This window comes from Mauremys reevesii, linkage group 22 (assembly GCF_016161935.1).
Source record: "Mauremys reevesii isolate NIE-2019 linkage group 22, ASM1616193v1, whole genome shotgun sequence".
NCBI lineage: Eukaryota > Metazoa > Chordata > Testudines > Geoemydidae > Mauremys > Mauremys reevesii.
The window spans coordinates 5,078,986-5,099,629 of NC_052644.1; the positions used below are offsets into that span (position 1 = coordinate 5,078,986).

The window sequence follows — 20,644 nt, forward strand, 5'->3', positions numbered from 1 at the left end:
AGTATGTGAATCTCTGAGACATTCCCTTCTGCACTTGTTGGGATGTATCAAGCCTTTAGGTGCTTAAACCAACATGTCGCATTGCCTCTCAAAGACTGAGCGGTTGGATAGACGTTTATGAAATCCATTGTTGTTTGCAGTGTTGTTAGTCCTAGGATATATAGAGAGACAAGGTGGGGGAGGTAATATCTTTTCTTGGACCTTGTCGCTATAGAATCCATGTTAGTCTCTTAATTTCCCCGCAAGGAGGAGCAAATGCGAATAGGGGATTTTTCAACTTCCTCTTTAGTCATGACATTTTGGCAGCAGTCATTGTAGGGCAAGGCAGGGGAACAGAAACTGCCAAAGTAGGGAAAAATAAAACATATATAGAAGGTGGAAAGGGCCTGTTATGCAACCAGTCAGCACCCAATCCTGATATAAAGGGAGAGAGAGAGAGAGAGCACCCTGTAACTGAGAAATTGACATGTCTCATCCCCATCAGACAAATATTCTTTTCCATCCCTGCAGTGACTGGAGACTTAGGAGTGTTGGGTAAGTGATTCCCTTCCAGTCTGTGCCTTATTCTCCTGGGGTGTAACCTGCATTGCCATTAACACAGCCCTGCACCAATCAGGAGTATTCAAATGGGATTAAATAAATTTCATCCTATAAACCAGGCCTCTTTAAATTACTAGAGTGGGGCCTGGCTGTCAATTTCTCTATCCCCATATATCCTGACCCCCTTCTCACTATCCTAAGAATATATAATGAACTAATTAGGGCTATTCTGTGCATAATCCTGAGCAAAGGGATGGAACCCAGGGGTCCTGACTGCCAGCCCCACTTCTCTATTTCAATAGACCCCTCCCTGCCACCAGAACTGAGAACAAAACCTAGGAATTTTGACTCGCAGTGCCCCCTGCTCTAATCACTGAGACACCACTTCCCTTCCAGACTTTAGGGGGGAAAAAACAGGAATCCTGGATCTCAAGCTCCCCTTCTGTCAACCTTTGACTCAACTCCCTGCCCGGAGCTGGGAACACAACCCTGGGGTTAGTCAGCTTTGCTTTCCCTTATGATCCTGACAGGGTCAGTTGCACCAGCACTATTTTATTCTGGGATTCTCTTCTACAGATTCACAGCTCTTTTGACAATGGATCTTTCAACTAGAATCAGTTAATGATTACATGAAAAATGGACTTTTTTAAAATGGGAAATTTTGTTGGAAAAAAATTGTTTCCAACTCTCCAATTTTCTGGGCAAAAGCGGAAAACAAAAAAAAGTCACTGTCTGTTTGGGCCTTTTATGTTTGCTTGTTGTTCCTTGCTTTGTTGTCTTTCCATTTCCCCCCATTTAACAATGCAATAGAGGGTTGAAAAGTGGGAGGGGAAATGAAAAAAAAAAAAAGTCAAACCCAAACATTTCCAGGATTTTTTTTGTGTGAAAATGAAATTAAAAATAAAAATTAAAAAACGGAATGCAAATGGCTTCAAATTTTTCATGAAAAAAATTCCCCTTTAAACCAAGAGTTGCCACTCATTAAATATTATTACTTTTGGGATGGCAGCAGCCCTACCATAGTTAAGGTTCCATCAGGCTGTTTGTTACAATTTGATTTTAAGTGTTCAGCAATCTACATATATTATCCAATTATCCTAAAAATGTGTATAACAGTAGAGCAACAGTTCTCAACCTGTGGCCCACAGGCTGCATGCAGCCCAATTAGCACACAGCTGCAGCCCAGCTCAGCTGTGTGCTAAAGGCTGCGAGCTCTGGGCTGCCCTGCTGCACCGTGGTTTCTGGTCTCCAGGCTGCTGCGCGGTTGTCTCCAGGCTGCCATGCGCAGGGCTGCCCAGAGAATTCCGGGGGCCTGGGGTCTTCGGCGGCGGGGGGCCCTTCCGTTCCGGGACCCGCCGCCGAAGTGTCCTGAAGACCCGCGGCGGGGCCCCCCCACCGCCGAATTACCGCCGAAGCGGGACCCGCCGCCGAAGTACAGCCCGGTCTTCGGCGGTAATTCGGCGGCGGGGGGCCCCGCCACGGGTCTTCGGGGCACTTCGGCGGCGGGTCCCGGAACGGAAGGGCCCCCCGCCGCCGAATTACCGCCGAAGACCGAGCTAAACTTTGGCGGCGGGTCCCGCTTCGGCGGTAATTCGGCGGTGGCGGGGGGGTCCTTCCGCCCCGGAGCAGAAGGACCCCCCTGCAGGCGAAGACCAGGAGCGAAGAAGCTCCTGCGCCCTGCCCCACCAGAGTTTTCCGGGCCCCCCGGAGCGAGTGAGGGACCCCGCTCCAGGGGCCCCGAAAAACTCTCGTGGGGGCCCCTGCAGGGCCCGGGGCCTGGGGCAAATTGCCCCTCTTGCCCCCCCCTCTGGGCGGCCCTGGCCATGTGGCGGTCTCTGGGCTCTGAGGTCCTGCGGGGTCTTGGCCCTGGCTGCTGCACAACCCTGCACAGCGGCTTGGGGTCCAGGAACCTGGCAGGGTCTGGGATCTTAGCTTGGTCCTGGCTGCCTCCCAGCCCCACAAGGCAGGGGTCGGGGTCCCCATGGGGTCCAGAGTCGGGTTCTCCTCCCTGCCCCTTGCCCCATACCTAGGTCTCCGCTTCTGGCCCCACTCTGTGGAGGGATCTCTGGGTGGAAGGTGCTGAATATAGGAGTTGGAGGGCGGGATTAGGTGGAGGGCACTGTGATTCTCAACCTATGGCCCAGCTAACACTTTGTGGGTCACATATGCGGAACCCCAATCATAAATAGGTTGAGAATCACTGCAGTAGTGCCACTTGCAACAATTTAGTGGAGCGAATTTGGGGTATTTTGGACTGTGGGTTCCTGAGATATAGCTTCCCTAAACCAACTTCCTTTGAATTTTTCCAGTGCTCTAAAATGCACGTACACAGTTGGATTGGCTGGAAAATTGCTATGCTAGTTGAGGGTCCAGAGTAGACATTGGGGTACAAATTTGGATTAATTTGGTTAAAGGGTTCCCAAAACACAGCCTCCCTAAAATGAAATCTGAAATCCCCATGCTGATGCAGATTGACTTGATAGTTGCTGTGCCAGTTGAGAGCCCAAAGTGGAGCTTTTGATGTAAATTTGGGTCACTTGATCAAGGGATCCCTGAAATGCAGGCCCACCCCAAATGATCTACTTTTGATTTTTAACGTGTGCTAAAATTTAAATGCAGAGTTGGATAAGTTGGAAAATTGGTTTCTGCATTGGGATTGTGGGAGAGCCAAGAGCATGGTCAGTCCACGGCACAGGTACACAGTACTGAGACCAGGGACTGCTAAGAATGAGCGTGTGTAACCAACAGGGTTTACTGTACTGCAGCATTTGACTTTGGCTCAAAAAAAGTAAGAGAAACAGAATAGAGGAAATGTGGATGTCTGTGGATACGCTAGCTCAAATAGAGCTAGCACATCTCTCTACCCATGCTGGGAAGCATGCTCCTAGCTGCATTGTAGACACACCCTGTGTCGGGTGCTCATGCATACTAGTGCAAGGCAGGATAACTTGGCCAGAAGGGCACAGGACCATAGAGAAATAGGGTGGGGTGGTTATAGGAAGTTTTCATTGTGTGCAACTCACCGAGCAGGTCATCCCCAATCACCCTTACAGAGTGGAGCCAATCAGAGCGCAGGGGGAAGAAAGTTATAAATAAAAGACAGCTTTGTAGACTCTGTGGCTGATCAACTCAGGACCAGGAGATGTGTCTGCTGTGAGGACTGGTTCCCAATACTGGTATTACTTTGGCTATAGGTGAGTGCTATTCCAGCTTTACTTTACTATGAAAGACCTCCATTAGGATGGTTGGTCCACCAGGGTGTGTCTTACAGACCTTTAGAGCAATGGTTCTTAACCAGGGGTCCAAGGCCCCCTGAGGGGCCATAAGCAGGTTTCAGGGGGGCCACCAAGCAGGGCCAGCATTAGACTTACAAGGGCCCAGGATAGAAAGCTGAAGACCTGCCGCATGGGGTTGAAACCTGGGCCCTGAGCCCCGCCAACCGAGGCTGAAGCCAAAGCCTGAGCAATGTAGCTTTGTGGGGGTTCTTGTGGCACGAGGCCCCAGGCAATTGCCCTGCTTGCTACCCCCTAACGCCAGCCCTGGCTTTTATATGCAGAAAACCAGTTATTGTGGCACAGGTGGGCCATGGAGTTTTTATAGCATGTTCGGGGGGCCACAGAGAGAAAAAGGTTGAGAACCCCTGCTTTAGAGGGAGAACTCATTGCCCCTAGAGATTGTACAGCCGGCGGAATTGACATTTAGCTATTAGCTAATGCTTTAGTTGCGGATTCTGTCTCAGTTAAAGAGAATGAGGCAGCACTTAGTGAGGTGGGGGCTTGTACATTCTTGCCTGACATCAGGGCCATCCTTAGGCATATGCAGCATATGCTGCGTAGGGCACCTGAAAATTTGGGGCACCCCTGGGTCTTAGTGTCCACTCACCCACCTCTTCCTATCCCTGTCCTGACCCTTCCTGCAGACTCCCACCACAGCTGGCTGCTGCACTCTGGTGAGTCTTCCTCCTGAGGGGATCTAGTACTTAAAAGTGAAAAGAGACCTATTAGCACAACATTGAAACTGTTAAAGAGCCATTCAAGTGGTAATGAAGCCATTTAACAGGCATTTGCCAACCCCCAGGTATCTACTGTCAGTTTCTGAATGTATTGACAAAAACATTTGTGCTTATTCAGAACATGTATCAGAGAGGTAGCCGTGTTAGTCTGGTTCTGTAAAAGCAGCAAAGAATCCTGTGGCACCTTATAGACTAACAGACGTTTTGCAGCATGAGGTGTTAGTTTATAAGGTGCCACAGGATTCTTTGCTGCTTATTCAGAACATGTTAGTCTACAGGACCTTAGTTTAAAATTTGCTTTAAAAATATTTCATTGGTGTGTTGCTGAAGATTATAAAAATCACATCTCTAAAAAAATCCTTGCATAGATTTTTAGATGCACAATCTGAGTATTCATCTTTAGAGTTAAAGGCTTGGATCTTCAGACCTATAGTTTTTTAAATAAATCCTTCAAAAGACCCCCCTTATCTAAAACACACATGCGAGCCTGGGCTGCCATCGGGCATAGGGGCACCAATTTAATAATACTGCATAGGGCCCTATAAATCCTGAGGATGGCCCTGCCTGACATAGCTGGGTTTATAGGGGAAAGATATTACCCTGTGGGGTGAGAGCCTTATAGAAATCCAAGGAATGGATATTTTATATGCTTCTCCCAATACCTAGACCACTCTGGGTACAGGCTATAGATTTCTGTTTCACCTGCAACTGAGAGGACCAGTCAGCTACTAACCCGAACGCTGGGATGCTGCTAGCTGGGCAGATTACTCCAGACAGTTTGTTTGCTGACAGGGTTCTCAGACGTTTGAAAAGACTCAGATGCTTCCATTCTCCTCCAACTCTGAAGAGTTCAGGTGACACATGCTTGCATGTTATGATAGGGTGACCAGATGTCTCGATTTTATAGGGATAGTCCCGATTTTTGGGTCTTTTTCTTATATGGGCTCCTATTACCCCCCATCCCTGTCCTGATTTTTTACATTTGTTGTCTGGTCACCCTATGTTATGACTACAGACTGAGAAATCATCATCAGAGGGGAATGTGTTTTGATGTATGTACTAAAGTATAGGAAATGTTATACTGAACCCTTGTATTTGAATGTATATGAGAGGAACCAAGTGGGAAGGAAATCTGTATTAGGTACACAAACTGTATGCAGCGTAGGTATAGCTGGGTTAGTCCCAGGTAGGGTGACCAGATGTCCTGATTTTATAGGGACAGTCCTGACTATTGGGTCTTTTTCTTATATGGGCTCCTATATAGCCCTAAAGTTGAACTCTGTGTAAATGGTTTCACAAAAGACAGAACTCTGGCTTGTGCTTCAGCAAAGGGCTATGCAGAGGTGCAGAAAGACTGGGAGTGTAATAATTATAGATAATATTGCCCCAGCACACCCATACCCCCTTACACATATTTGGCACATAGCACAGGTACATGGGCCTGAGATCAGGGCAAGGGGGCAAGAGCTGAGAATGAGCATTCACACTCTCTTCTCAAACACGCACCCTATGAAATTAAAAGGCAACAAGGGTAAAGGTGGCAGATGAAAAAACCTTTGGGTTCTTTACACAATCCGTCATTAACCTGTGCAGTCCCCCACCACAGGAAATGCTAATAGTTTCTGGGCACCTTCAACCTGATGTTTAATGACTAGGGATCTACCAAATTCTACCAAATTCATGGCCATGAAAAACGCGTCATGGACCATGACATCTGGTCTCCCCCTGTGAAATCTGGTCTTTTGTGTGCTTTTACCATATATTATACAGATTTCATGGGGGAGACCAGCGTTTCCCAAATTGGGGTCCTGATTCAAAAGGGAGATGCAGGGGGGTCGCCCAGCTCTGAAGGCAGCACCCCACCAGCAGCACTGCAAAATTAAGGGTGGCAATACCATACCATGCCCCCCTTACTTCTGCACTGATGCTAGCAATGGCTCTGCCTTCAGAACTGGGCTCCCAGCCAGCAGCAACCGCTCTCCAGCTGCCCAGCTCTGAAGACAGTGGCGCTGCCAGCAGCAGTGCAGAAATAAGGGTAGCAGTACCACAACACCCCCCCCCAAATAACCTTGTGATCACCCCACAACTCCTTTTTCGGTCAGGATCCCTACAATTACAATACCATGAAATTTCAGATTTAAATAGATGAAATAATTAAATTTACCATTTAAAAAATCCTATGACCATGAAACTGACCAAAATGGACTGTGAATTTCATAGGGCCCTATTAATGACGCTTACATCACACCATCCAATTTATTTCCTTTTTGAACGTGGACTTCCTCTTGTGACTTCCCTTCAGCCCCTGCTTGTATAAATCCTCTGGACGGAGAATTTGCTGCATCAGAGACCCCAGCTCTAATTCACGCTCTTCCTATCACCATGAAGGCTCCCTTCTTTCTCTGCATTCTCTTTGCTCTCCTAGGTCTGGGTGAGTCAGCGCTGTTTCTCTGCAGGGACTTGCATTCTAGTTTGTATAAAGTAGCAAGAGTCCAACTTGGTCCTTTGTATAAATTTGTTTATAAATGTCACCAAAAAGCCAGTATTGGGAAAAATGGGCCGACTGGACATGTCGAAGGGAAAAGAACAGATTCCTTATGAAGTCCCGAGTTGACATTGAAATATTCTAGAAATAAGAGGAAATATTGATACTTGAAGTCCTCCAAGACATGTTCTGATTGGTTCCTTTTTACAAATGGCTGGAAAATTGGTGTTTTATCCCCCACAAGAAATGTTGTGGGAAAAATCCACTTTTGAAAATCCCCTGTTGGGAAATGCTGATTTTCCTGCAGGAAATTTTAAAAATGGGGAATATGCAGCCATCTGAGACCAGGGTCAGAGCTGGTGTGTGTGTGAAGTGAAATAGAGAAACTTCAGCACCGGAAAGCAGGTTGCACCAGATCCTTTCCTGAAGAACCCAGGGGAAGGTGAGGGGTAAGAAAGGGACAAATCTACATGAATAATTTTCTTTCTCCTTTTCTAGGTGCCTGTCTGCAGTGTGAGGTTTGCTCTGAGTTTGGCAGGACCTGCAGGGGCAGCATGAAGACCTGCAGTTCTGGAGAAGATTCCTGTGCCATCACTCTGTTTGAAAGCCAAATAAGTAAATGAGCCAGATCTCACACCAGCATGGTCCAGTGACCAGAGAACACTCGGTTCTATTCCCAGTTCTGGGTGAAGAATGGGGTCTAGTGGGTTTGAGCAGGAGGTAGGCTGGGGATCAGGCTTCCTGGATTCTATACCCATCTTGGGGAATAGGACCAGTGGGTTGGAGCAGGGGTAGACCACCTGAGCAACCACCAAGGATGCTATGGTCAGAGGTGATCTGTGCAGCAGTGCAAAGGTGTGTGTTGCTGGCTGGTAGGGGAGAGCCACAAACTCACAGAGGTTGTGAGGGAGATTCCCAAACCTGAGCCATTCTTTTTAGGTAACAAATCTGAGGATCTGTCCCAGATTGAGGTGTCATTAGAGGAGGTTTTGGAACGTATTGATAAACTAAACAGTAATAAGTCTCCAGGACCTGATGGGATTCACCCAAGTTCTGAAGGAAGTCAAATGTGAAATTGCAGGACTACTAACTGTCATCTGTCATCTAAACCAGTTTCTGTACCAAATGACTAGAGGATAGCTAATGTGACGCCAATTTTTAAAAAGGGCTCCAGAGGAGCCCCTGGCAATTACAGGCCGGTAAACCTGACTTCAGTAATGGCCAAACTGGTGGAAACTATAGTAAAGAACAAAATTGTCAGACACATAGATGAACATAATTTGTTGGGGAAGAGTCAACATGATTTTTGTAAAGGGAAATTACGCCTCACCAATCTACTAGAATTCTTTGAGGGGGTCAACAAGCATGTGGACAAGAGTGATCCAGTGGATATAGTGTATTGAGATTTTAGGAAAGCCTTTGACAAGGTCCCTCCTCAAAGGCTCTTAAGCAAAATAAGCCATCATGGGATAAAAGAAAAGGTTCTCTCAAGGATTGGTAACTGGTTAAAAGATAGGAAACAAAGGGTAGGAATAAATGGTCATTTTTCAGAATGGAGAGAGGTAAATAGTGGTGTCCCCCAAAGGTCTCTACTGAGCCCAGTCCTATTTAACATATTCATAAATGTTTTGGAAAAAGGGATAAACAGTGAGGTGAGGTGGAAAAATTTGCAGAGGATACAAAACTACTCAAGATAGTTAAGTTCCAGGCACAGTGAAACACTACAAAAGGATCTCTCAAAACTGGGTGACTGGGCAACAAAATGGCTGATGAAATTCAATGTTAATAAATGCAAAGTAATGCACATTGGAAAACTTAATTCCAACTATACATATAAAATGATGGGAGTCTAAATTAGCTGTTACCACTCAAGAAGGAGATCTTGGAGTCATTGTGGATAGTTCTCTGAAAACATCCACTCAATGTGCAGCGGCAGTCAAAAAAGCGAACAGAAAGTTGGGAATCATTAAGAAAGGGGTAGATAATGGGACAGAAAATACCATATTGCCTCTATAAAATCCATGGTACGCCCACATCTTGAATACTGCGTGCAGATGTGATCGCCCCATCTCAAAAAAAATAAATTGGACTTGGAAAAGATTCAGAAAAGGGCAACAAAAATGGTTAGGGGTATGGAACGGCTGCTGTATGAGGAGAGATGAATAAGACTGGGATTTTTCAGCTTGGAAAAGAGACGACTAAGGGGGGATATGACAGAGGTCTATAAAATCATGACTGGTGTGGAGAAAGTAAATAAGGAAGTGTTATTTACTCCTTCTCATAACACAAGGACTAGTGGCCACCATATGAAATTAATAGGCAGCAGGTTTAAAACAAGCAAAAGGAAGTATTTTTTTCATACAACGCATAGTTAACTGGATATTGTGAAGGCCAAGATTATAACAGGGTTAAAAAAGAACTAAATAAATTCATGGTGAATAGGTCCATCAATGCCTATTATCCAGGATGGGCAGGGATGGTGTTCCTAACCTCTGTTTGCCAGAGGCTGGGAATGGGCGAGAGGGGATGGATTACTTGATGATAACCTGTTCTGTTCACTCCCTCTGGGGCACCTGGTATTGTCCGCTGTCGGCAGACAGGATACTGGGCTAGCTGGACCTTTGGTCGGACCCAGTATGGCTGTTCTTATGACAGGTGGAGGGAAGTGCCCAGATTTCTCCCTGCTTTCTCCCAGCAGAGGAATGGGGGTGCAAAGAGTGACACACATATACTGCTCACCCCCTGCCCCAATGTTCTTCCATGCCCCACTAGGAGGCTGTGAAGGCAGGAACACAGGCGCTGACTTTCTAAAGTGCGTGGGGGTGCTCGACCTCCAGCTCTCCCCCAGATCCTGCCCACACTCCATCCCTTCCCGCCCAGTTCTGCCCCTCCCACAAGAGCCACATCCTCACTCCTCCCCCTCCTTCCCAGCCTCCTGCACGCCACAAAACAGCTGATGGCAGCAGGCAGCAGGTGCGGGGAAGGAGAGAGAGACACTGATCTACGGGGCAACCGATGGATGGGAGGCACTTGGGAGGAGTGGGGAGCTGATGGGGGGGGTGCATGGGTTTGGGGCAAAGAGGGCACAGTGCAAGGGTTAGGCGCGCAAGATGGGGGTACATGGGTTCATGGCAAAGGGGGCACAGTGCACGGGTTAGGGACAAAGGGGGCATAGTGCAGGGTTTAGGAGCACAAGAGGGGGATGCGGGGTTTAGGGGCACAGGAGGGGTGCAGGGGTTGGGCGAAGGGGGTACAGTGCTGTACAAAGTAAGGGTGGCAATACACCATATACAATGGCATCCTTACTTTGCTGCTGCTGGTGGCGGCCTTCATAGCTAGGCACCCAGCTAGCAGCTGTCACTCTCCAGCCACCCAGCTAGTGCTTAATTTGTGCCGAGGTTTGCTGGGGCTGAGCTCCTCTTTCAATATCAATTAAGCACGGGGGGGAGGCAGCAGGGCCCTTTTGGAGTGGGAAGCCTTGGGGGCGAGAGGTGATGGGGGGTGGGGAGCCCATGGTGGCCAGGGGAATTGGGGGGGGTGGGGCACCGTGCCCACGGGGGCCAGAGGCGCCAAAATACAAGTTCACCCAGGGCACCATTTTCCCAAAGGCCAGCCCTGGGGTGGAGCAGGGTGTGGACTAGGACTCAGGCCTCCAGGGTTCTATTACTGACTCTGTGACCTCAGGCAAGTCTCCATGCGTCAGTTTCCGCCTGGGTAGACTAAAGATAAAGACACAGACGTCTTTTTGAGGAGCATGGGGATAGGGTGGCAGAGTTGGTGAGTAAACATTGGTCTTCTCCTTCTGTACAGTGGGATTGGCTATACAGCAGGTAATCAAATCCTGCATGGCATCCAGTGAGTGCAGAGCCAGCCCTGTTGTTACCAGGTTTGGGGATGGAATGGCAATAAGGACGAGCACCACCTGTTGTGTGGGGGATGCCTGCAGTACAGCCTCTGTTACAAGTACGTATCCCTCTCTCTATCTACGCACCCTAATATCACTCCCACACCAATTCTTCCTCTTCATTCCCCCTCCTCCCCCTCTGCCCACCTGCACTCCTCTTTTCTGGAATGAGCCCCTGAGAACAGTCTCCTGCCCTGCATGGGGTGCTGCAGTGAATTACACTGAGCCCTAAGAAAAGACGGTTACCCACCGTTGTAACTGTTGTTCTTCGAGATGTGGTGCTCATATCCATTCCAGTTAGGTGTGTGCACGCCGCGTGCACGCTCGTTGGAAGATTTTTACCCTAGCAACACTCGGTGGGTCGGCTGGGCGCCCCCTGGAATGGCGCCGCTATAGCGCCAGATATATATCCTTGCCGACCCATCCGCCCCTCAGTTCCTTCTTGCCGGCTACTCCGACAGTGGGGAAGGAGGGTGGGTCTGGAATGGATATGAGCAACACATCTCGAAGAACAACAGTTACAACAGTGAGAAACCGTCTTTTCTTCTTCGAGTGATTGCTCATATGCATTCCAGTTAGATGATTCCCAAGCCTTACCTAGGCGGTGGGGTCGGAGTGAGACGTGGCAGAATGTAAGACTGCTGAGCCGAAGGCTGCATCGTCTCTGGATTGTTGGACCAATGCATAGTGTGAAGCAAAGGTGTGAACGGAAGACCAGGTAGCCGCCCGACAGATTTCCTGGATGGGGACATGGGCCAGGAAGGCGGCAGAAGAGGCCTGCGCTCTTGTAGAGTGAGCAGTAAGATGGCTAGTCTGAACATGAGCAAGCTCATAGCATGTCTTGATGCAGGATGTTACCCAAGACGAGATCCGCTGGGAAGAGACTGGCATGCCCCTCATGCGGTCTGCTACAGCTACAAAGAGCTGGGGCAAACGCTGAAAGGGTTTGGTCCGCTCTATTTAAAATGCGAGAGCCCTATGGACATCCAAAGTATGAAGCTGTTGTTCCCGGCGCGATGAGTGCGGTTTCGGGAAGAAAACAGGGAGGAAGATGTCCTGGTTTACATGAAAAGCAGACACTACCATAGGGAGGAAGGAGGGGTGTGGTCGCAGGTGCACTTTGTCTTTGTGGAAGATTGTATAAGGAGGGTCAGCTGTCAGGGTGCGAAGTTCTGAGACTCGCCTTGCCGAAGTGACAGCGACGAGGAAGGCCGTCTTCCAGGAAAGATATAAAAGGGAACACGTGGCCATAGGCTCGAAAGGGACCCCCATAAGTTTGGCTAAGACCAGGTTTAAGTCCCAGGTAGGAGCCGGGCGCCAGACCTGTGGGTACAACCGCTCTAGTCCCTTAAGGAACCTGGAAACCATCGGGTTAGAAAAAATAGAACAGCCACCTTCGGTTGGTCGGAAGGCCGAGATAGCTGCCAGGTGCACCTTTAAAGAGGAGACTGCTAGGCCCTGCTCCTTGAGGGACCAAAGGTAGTCCAATATCGCTGGAATAGACACCAGATGAGGATCGAAGTTGTTCTGATTGCACCAGTGGGAGAAACACTTCCACTTGGCGAGGTAAGTCGCCCTAGTGGAAGGTTTCCCGCTTCCCAAAAGCACCTGCTGTACCGCAGCAGAACAACGCCGCTCCGCTTGGCTCAACCACGCAGGAGCCATGAGGTGGAGGGACTGCAGGTCCAGGTGGTGAAGCCTGCTGAAGTCCTGCGTTATGAGGTCTGGCCACAGTGGTAGGGGAATTGGTTCCGCCACTGATAGGTCGAACAGCAGGGTGTACCAATGCTGCCTCGGCCATGCTGGAGCAATGAGAATGAGGTTGGCTCTGTCCCTCCGGAGCTTGAGCAGCACTCTGTGAATGAGGGGAAATGGCGGAAAGGCGTAAAACAGGTGTCTCGTCCACGGGAGGAGAAATGCATCTGTGAGGGAGCCCGGGGAGTGTCCCTGGTAGGAGCAGAACACGTGGCATTTCCTGTTCTCTCTGGAGGCAAAGAGGTCTACTCGGGGAAAGCCCCACCTCTGGAAAACTGTATGGATGACATCGGGACGGATCGACCACTCATGAGACAGGAATGACCTGCTGAGGTGATCTGCCAGGGTGTTCTGTACACCTGGGAGAAAGGACGCTACTAAATGAATAGAGTGGGCTATGCAAAAGTCCCAAAGGAGGATGGCTTCTTGGCAAAGTAGGGAGGAATGCGCCCCGTCCTGCTTGTTTGTATAGAACATTGTCATCGTGTTGTCCATGATCACGGATACACAGCGGCCTTGTAGATGGACTTGAAATGCCTGGCACACTAGGCGGACTGCCCTTAGCTCCCTCACGTTGATATGTAAGGCCAGCTCCTGGAGTGACCAGAGGCCTTGAGTGTTATTGGTTCCCGAGGTGGGCACCCCAACCCAGAGATGATGCGTCCGTGGTCAGTGCCACGGAGGGTTGGGGAGGGTGGAACAGTATCCCTGCGCAAACTACCGCGGGGTCTAACCACCAAGTGAGGGAGTCGAGGACTGTCCCGGGGATCGTGACCACCGAGTCTATATTGTCCCTGTGTGGACGGTATAGTGAAGCGAGCCATGTTTGAAAGCGCCGAAGTCGCAGTTTTGCGTACAGGGTCACAAAGGTGCATGACGCCATGTGACCTAGGAGGCCGAGGCAGGTACGCACCGACGTTGTCGGGAAGGATTGGAAACTTCGAATGATCGAAGACAGTGCCTGAAAATGTGGCAGAGGGAGGCAGGCCCTGGCCAGATTGGAGTCCAGAACTGCTCCAATAAATTCTATCCTCTGCATTGGAGTCAGAGTAGACTTTTCGACGTTGACCATAAGGCCTAGCCTCCCGAAGAGGTCTGTGACTACACGCAGGTGTTGGGATACCTGCAGCTGGAAAGTCCCTCGAATGAGCCAATCGTCGAGGTACGGGTAGACGTGTATTCGACGACGGCGGAGGGCGGCAGCGACTACTGCCATGCATTTGGTGAAGACTCTTGGGGCCATAGACAGGCTGAAGGGGAGCACCGTGAACTGGTAGTGCTGGTGGTTGACGACAAAACCAAGATAGCACCTGTGTGGCGGGTAAATGGCAATGTGGAAGTATGTGTCCTTCATATCGAGGGCAGCATACCAGTCTCCCGGATCCAGGGATGGGATAATGGTCCCCAGGGTTACCATGCGGAACTTGAGTTTTACCATAAATCTGTTGAGTTCTCGCAGGTCTAGGATTGGTTGTAGACCTCCTTTTGCCTTGGGGATTAAAAAGTAGCGTGAATAAAACCCCCTGCCCCTCATGCCCTCCGGTACCTCCTCTACGGCACCCAGACTCAAGAGTGTATGGACCTCTTGCAAGAGGAATTGCTCGTGAGAGGGGTCCCTGAAGAGGGACGGGTAGGGAGGATGGGAGGGACGGGGAGAAACAAATTGGAGGTGGTATCCCGCTTCCACCGTGCGGAGGACCCAGCTGTCGGAGGTTATCTGGGACCAGGCAGGGAGGAAATGGGAGAGACGGTTGGAAAAGGAGGGTGAAGGATCCGGTAGGGAAACTGGTGGGTAGTCCTCGGGCGTTCCATCAAAAGTTTTGCTTTGTCCCCGAAGATGGTTTTGGGGGCGCTTGAGTTTGGTTTCCCTGGTTACCAGATTGTGTCCGCCGGTTCACCCTGCCACGACGTCTGGTGTCTCGTTGCGGCCTGGGTTGATTATAGGGGCAGTACGGCTGGGGCCTGAAGGATCTACATTGGGTTACTGGAGTGTGCATGCCCAACGAGCGCATTATAATGCGGTTGTCCTTGAGACTTTGCAGTCTTGGGTCAGTTTTCTCTGAAAAGAGACCCTGACCGTCAAAGGGTAGATCCTGAATCATCTGCTGCAATTCAGGTGGGAAACCTGAAGCTTGGAGCCAAGATATGCGCCTCATCGTTATCCCCGAGGCAAGAGTTCTGGCTGCAGAGTCTGCTGAATCCAGGGAGGCCTGGAGGGCAGTTCTGGCTACTTTTTTACCCTCTTCTAAAAGGGCCGTAAATTCCACGCGGGAATTTTGTGGTAGGAGTTCAGTGAACTTGCCTACAGACACCAATGTATTACAGTTGTAACGGCTTAGGAGGGCCTGCTGGTTGTCCACCCTAAGCTGAATGCCGCCAGCCGAGTATATCTTACGGCCTAGGAGGTCCATGTGCCTTGCCTCCTTAGCCTTAGGAGCCGGCGCCTGCTGGCCATGCCGTTCCCATTCATTGACAGATTGTACCACCAGTGAGCAGGGAGTTGGGTGGGTATATAGATATTCATAGCCCTTCGACGGGACCATGTATTTCCTTTCCACTCCCCGAGCCGTAGGTGTAATAGAGGCTGGGGACTGCCAGATGGTATCAGCATTGTTTTGTATAGTACAGATGAACGGGAGGGCCACTCGAAGGGGAGCATCCGCCATCAGAATGTCCACCACTGGGTCCTCTATTTCAGCCACCTCCTCGACCGGTAGGTTCATGTTTTGAGCTACTCTCCGTAACAAGTCCTGATGAGCCCGAAGGTCAATGGGAGGAGGACCCGAGGAGGATGTTCCTGCTACCGCCTCATCAGGTGAGGAGGAGGAGGAGAGGCCCGGTACCAAGGGGTCCTGTGGTGGGTCAGTGAGCGGCGGAGCTCCTTCTGCGTCAGGAGGAACTTCGGGTTCCGCAGAGACAAGTGGCTCCTCGTCTGTGCCCGTGGGAGGAGGCCAGCTGACCGTGGCTTCGGGGGCTCTATGATCAGAGGGACCTGAACGCTGAGCCGCGAATGGGGCACCTTGCGCCTCGTGGTATGCCCACGGAGTCCAGAAAGCCCATTGAGGAGGGCCTTGCTCTTGGCCTTGTGCCTCGGACTGCTGGTAGGAAGCACTGCCGGCGTGGGATGAGATGGATGGGTGCCTCGAAGGCCATGGCGGTGCCGAGAGACCCTGGGACGGTGCCGCTGATTCAGCCGTTCGATCCCGGGGCGGTACCGAAGAACGGTACCGGTCCTGTCGGTGCCGGGACTGAGATCGGGACCATCTACCGCGCCGGTGCCGGGAGGTCGACCGGGATCTCGAGTCTCTGTGGTGAGAACGGCTGCAGGACGTACGGTACCGAGAGAAGGACCGGTGCCGATAGTGTCTGTCCAGAGACTGGGATCGTGAGCGTCTCCGCGAGTACGACCGGTACCGCGATGGAGAGCGGTACCGGGACTGCGAGCGGTGCCGGGATCAGGACTGGTGTGAGTGGGAACGTCTCCGAGATTGGGATCTGAAGTGACACCTCTCTTGGTGGTCAGGGGAAGGAGGCCTCATAATGGCTGGCTTGCCAACTGACTTGATGACCCACACTGGTGGTGCCGGGGGTTGAAGCTGTGTCGACTCCGTTAGCGCAATTAGCTCTCTTGCTGTTGAGAATGTCTCGGGAGTTGAAGGGAGAGCTAGCTCAACCGCAGTGTGAACCGGGGAGCTGTGTGGTACCGGACTCAATGGCCCTTGCGGTGCCAGAATCGACAGTGCCGCGCTAGGAGGAGCTTGGAGCTGCGGTGCCGGAGTTGGTGGTGCTGGCGCAGGTACCGGGGTCCGGCCTGTGGGCCTGGGTGCATGCTCCTTTCTAGAGGATGTGGCCGGCGCAGCACGATGTTTCCCAGAGGGGGAAAGGGATCGGTGCCAGGGAGTCGGTGCCGGCTGATGTCAGTTCCGGGTCTCGGTACCGGAGTGAGCTGGTGCCGAAGGTGCACTCCTCACTGATGTAGACTGCTGGGCGGTCGGTGCCGGCGCCGCAGGGCTAAGTGCCGATTCCATTAGGAGCTGCTTTAAGTGAAAGTCCCGCTCCTTCTTTGTTCTTGGCTTGAACGATTTACAAATTCGACACTGATCAGGAAGGTGAGACTCTCCTAAGCACTTCAGGCAAGATTCATGAGGGTCTCCCACCGGCATCGGCTTCTGGCAGGCTGAGCACGGTTTAAACCCCGGTGCCTTGGGCATGAGCCTGCACCGGGTCAGGGGAAAAGGGGCTACTCCCCCAATCCCCTGGTGGACTACAAACACTAACTACAACTAAACTAGTAAAACTAACTATAACTACACTAAAGTTGAACTATATACATGATAAGCTAGAGATAAGAGCGAGAAGCTAGGGTTGTGGAGGACAGCGATGCCGCACTCCACCGTTCCAACGACCGTCACGGGCGGTAAGAAGGAACTGAGGGGCGGATGGGTCGGCAAGGGTATATATCTGGCACTATAGCGGCGCCACTCCAGGGAGCGCCCAGCCGACCCACTGAGTGTTGCTAGGGTAAAAATCTTCCGACAAGCGTGCACGCGGCGCGCACACACCTAACTGGAATGCATATGAGCAATCACTCGAAGAAGAACAGTTCTGCTGCCTGTAGGGGGGCGCAGCAGTGAATAGCACCGGGTTCCTAGGGGAAGAGGTGGAATTAAGTGAATGTGGCTCTAGACTGCCACAAACTGCAGCTGATTCCACATGGGGCATGGTTCAATTGGTCTGTGCTGCAAACTGATGCCACTAACCTTGCTACCTCCAGTGTCTCCTGAGCTCCTGTATGTGGGATGCGGGGTTGAGCTGTTCAACCCTAACCTGCTCTCTCTGTCCTGAAGCCTATTTTGGCCAAGTTGACTGCATTTGTTCTGCTTCTTCACAGTGCCCCCAGCAAGTACAATCCCAAATGGTCGGCACTGCCCCGCCTGCTCTTCTGTGTTTAACTTTCCATGCAGCGACGAGACCTTAGCTTGCACTGGATCTGAGACCCAATGCCTTGCAGTAACCGGAAGCATGACAATGGGTAATTTGAATTTATTTATTCTGGTATGCTATTTGCTTTCTTATTATTTTCTCTCAGACGACACCTATGGTCTGGTAGATAAGGGATTGGGCTTGGACTCCAGACACCTGGGTTCTAATATCAGACAGCAACTGGCCTATTATGTGACGTCAGGCAAGCCTCTGTGTCTGTTTTCCCTTGGACTAGATCTCTTTCTATTGGGGCCCTGTTATGCTAGGCGCTACACAGACCCTGATTGAGATTGGGAGGGTCCCCCATTGTGCCAGGCACTGCACAGACACAGCCATTCACCGTTGCACAGATTTTACCATCTAAATAGTAAAGGAAGGATTATTATCTCCATTGTACATATGAGGAAACTGAGGCACGGACAGATTTAAGGCAGGGATCTTCAAAGGAGTTTGGGGCGTTAGGGACTCAGATCCCATTAAAATTAAACCGCCATCTATGTTACACTCCTCTGAAAAATCTGCGCCTAAGTGATGTGCCCAAGGCCAATCAGGGAGTCTGTGGCAGAGCCAAGAATTGACTTCCAGATATTCTGAGTCCCAGCCCAGTCCCTTAATTAGCACAAGGCCTCTCTTCTTAGAGCACCCACTCCCTGCCACCAGCTGTGAATTGTTTTGTTGCTCAATGAAGAGTGGGAATAATACAAAGCCCACTGAAGTGAATGGGTGTCATCAGTGGGTTTTAGATCTGGGGTCCCAGAGATTTGTCCAAGGGCACACAGTGAGCCTGCATCAGAGCCGAGGAGGGGAGGCTGTTGGGGCCTAGATGAGAAGGGGGAAGCAGAGCAGACAAAGAAGTGACGGCCATGGAGAGCTTACATGCAGCTCTGGGGAATGGAGCAAAGGGGAGGCCTAGATGGAACTTCAGGGAACAGAGCAGAGGAGGAAGCTGAGGCTGTTGTGGTTTAGAAGGGCAGGAGCTGTGGATTTATGGGTAATGGCGACAGAAGGAGACAAGACTCCCTTGACACTGACCAGCTGCTGCTTTTTCCAGGGGCAGATTTACAGGCCACCTTGAAGGGTTGTGCCACTGAATCCGCCTGCACCCAATTGAAAGGTGATTCAAGGCGCTTCGGAGACAACGTAAAGATAACCACAGCCACATGCAGGCCAGCCCCTGGCAGGTCTGAACCAACTAAGGGACCAGCCCCGGGTGCAAGTGGCACAGCTAAGGGACCAGCCCCGGGTGCAAGTGGCACAGCTAAGGGACCAGCCTCCAGTGCAGCCAGCCAAACTTGGGGTCCAGCCCCTTTTGCGGCTGGCACGACTCCAGGACCATCTGGGCTTCTCCTCCAAGTCCTCACAGGGTTATTCCTGTTGAAGCTGTTCTCCTGATCCCCACACTATGCACCAGCACCACTGCACTAAATAACACCTGTTCAGCTTGCATTTGCCCTTCTCAGCTGCTGCTTTTCCATTCCAGAGACTCTCACTTTCTGGACGGATTTGTTTCCCCTTTATTTTGTTGCACTGAATAAAACAAACTGGAGATCAGAAAACTCTGGAACTGGCTGAATTATTTTGACAGGAAAAATTAAGTAGCTTCCTGAAGGGGGACCTACGGTGGCAATCTATTAGCTCATGTGTTAGGCACATGGAGCTTTTCTCTGTGGTAAGAAAAAGCCCTGGATTTCCCCACTTAGTCCCCTCTAAGCAACAGAAGCAGGCGGGGGGAGAAGCATAATTAGACAGACAAGGAGGAGAAGCAAATAGATTAAGGGGGAAGGAGGATTTCTGCCCTGGGAAATATTCCCATGCCAGGAAGCATAGGCCCTGACTCCGTGAGTGCTCTGGAGCTCCGGCAGCCACAGAAAAAAATAGTGGGTGCTCAGCACTCACCAGCTACAACTGTTCCGTGCTGCTGCCAATCAGCTGTTTGGTGGCTGAGGGAGGTGCTTGGGGGAGAGTGGCAGGGGCCTCAGGGGAGGAGGTGGAGCAGGCAGGGCAACAAGCAGCGGAGCAAGGGTAGGGCCTCAGGGGAGGGGGCGGAGCGAGGGTAGGGCCTCGGGGAGGGGGCGGAGCAGGGGTGGAATATTTTCCCACAGAAAAATAAAAGTCAGTGCCTATGCCAGGAACAATCAGCTGCTGCGTAACAAACACCGTGAATAGAGCTGGTTGAATTTATTTGGAAGTTGGTCTTCTTTTAAAAAACTGAAAATTTTGTTTGTTTTTTAAACTTTCCATGTTTTGGGGATGAAGCCCCCAAATTCCAGGGAGTGTCTCCTGTTTTCTTATTTTTTCAGCAGCAAAATGGAAAAAGGGAAGTGTGCAAGAACACCAAAACATGTCCATTTTGAAATTTTTTTGAAAGCACAAAAGCTCTGATTAAGATTTTTTTTTGGTAAAAATTTTTAAGAAAAAAATGAAATCTCCCTTTTAAAAATTATTTTGAAAATGTTCCCACAAAACTAAGATTTTGTCATGGATATTTTTAGTAAAAGTCACGTTCAGGTCACAGGCAAAAACCTGTGCGTGACTTTTACTAAAAATATCTGTGACAAAATGGGGATCTGCGGTTTCCCCACACTGCCTGAAGCGCAGCAGCATTTGGACAGTTTGCCCAGTGGGACTTTGTTACCCTAGAAGGAGGGTACCACAACCACATAATGGTCTGGCTGGAGGGTTGAGGCATGAAGAGGGAGCACCCTGTGTTGGGGGTGGGGCACAACGTGAACAGCCAATGGAAAGGGGTGCCAGGTGGGGTAAGAGTTAATTCCCAGACCCAGCTACAAGGAGGTACATCTGAAGTGAGTGGACCCCTTCACACCTGCTAACCAGATGCAATGCCTGTCTAGGCTTGGACACAGGCATATGCCTTGTTTGGTGACAGGGGAACTGTCACGTAAGTGGTTTATGGTGTTTTGTCTCTGCCTGTTTCCTGGTTGAAAGAGAAACACAAGGGAAGGAG

At 50.4% G+C, this 20,644-nt stretch overlaps 1 protein-coding gene across 3 annotated transcripts; it reads left to right on the top strand.

Annotated features, from left to right (window-relative positions):
- Positions 1 to 408: 408 nt before the first annotated feature.
- LOC120388209 (phospholipase A2 inhibitor subunit gamma B-like) lies at positions 409 to 19,220 on the top strand. Of its 3 annotated transcripts, none has more exons than XM_039509879.1 (7): positions 415 to 534; positions 3,594 to 3,734; positions 6,826 to 6,983; positions 7,536 to 7,652; positions 10,848 to 11,000; positions 17,588 to 17,728; positions 18,731 to 19,220. In XM_039509879.1, the coding sequence occupies exons 3-7, from the start codon at positions 6,935 to 6,937 to the stop codon at positions 19,069 to 19,071; spliced, it is 801 nt and encodes a 266-aa protein (XP_039365813.1). In that variant the 5' UTR covers positions 415 to 534; positions 3,594 to 3,734; positions 6,826 to 6,934; the 3' UTR covers positions 19,072 to 19,220. The 3 variants fall into 3 exon arrangements, with proteins under 3 accessions (XP_039365812.1, XP_039365813.1, XP_039365815.1); XM_039509881.1 differs by having other exon boundaries at positions 6,855 to 6,983; XM_039509878.1 differs by lacking the exon at positions 3,594 to 3,734 and having other exon boundaries at positions 409 to 534.
- The last annotated feature ends 1,424 nt before the right edge of the window (positions 19,221 to 20,644 follow it).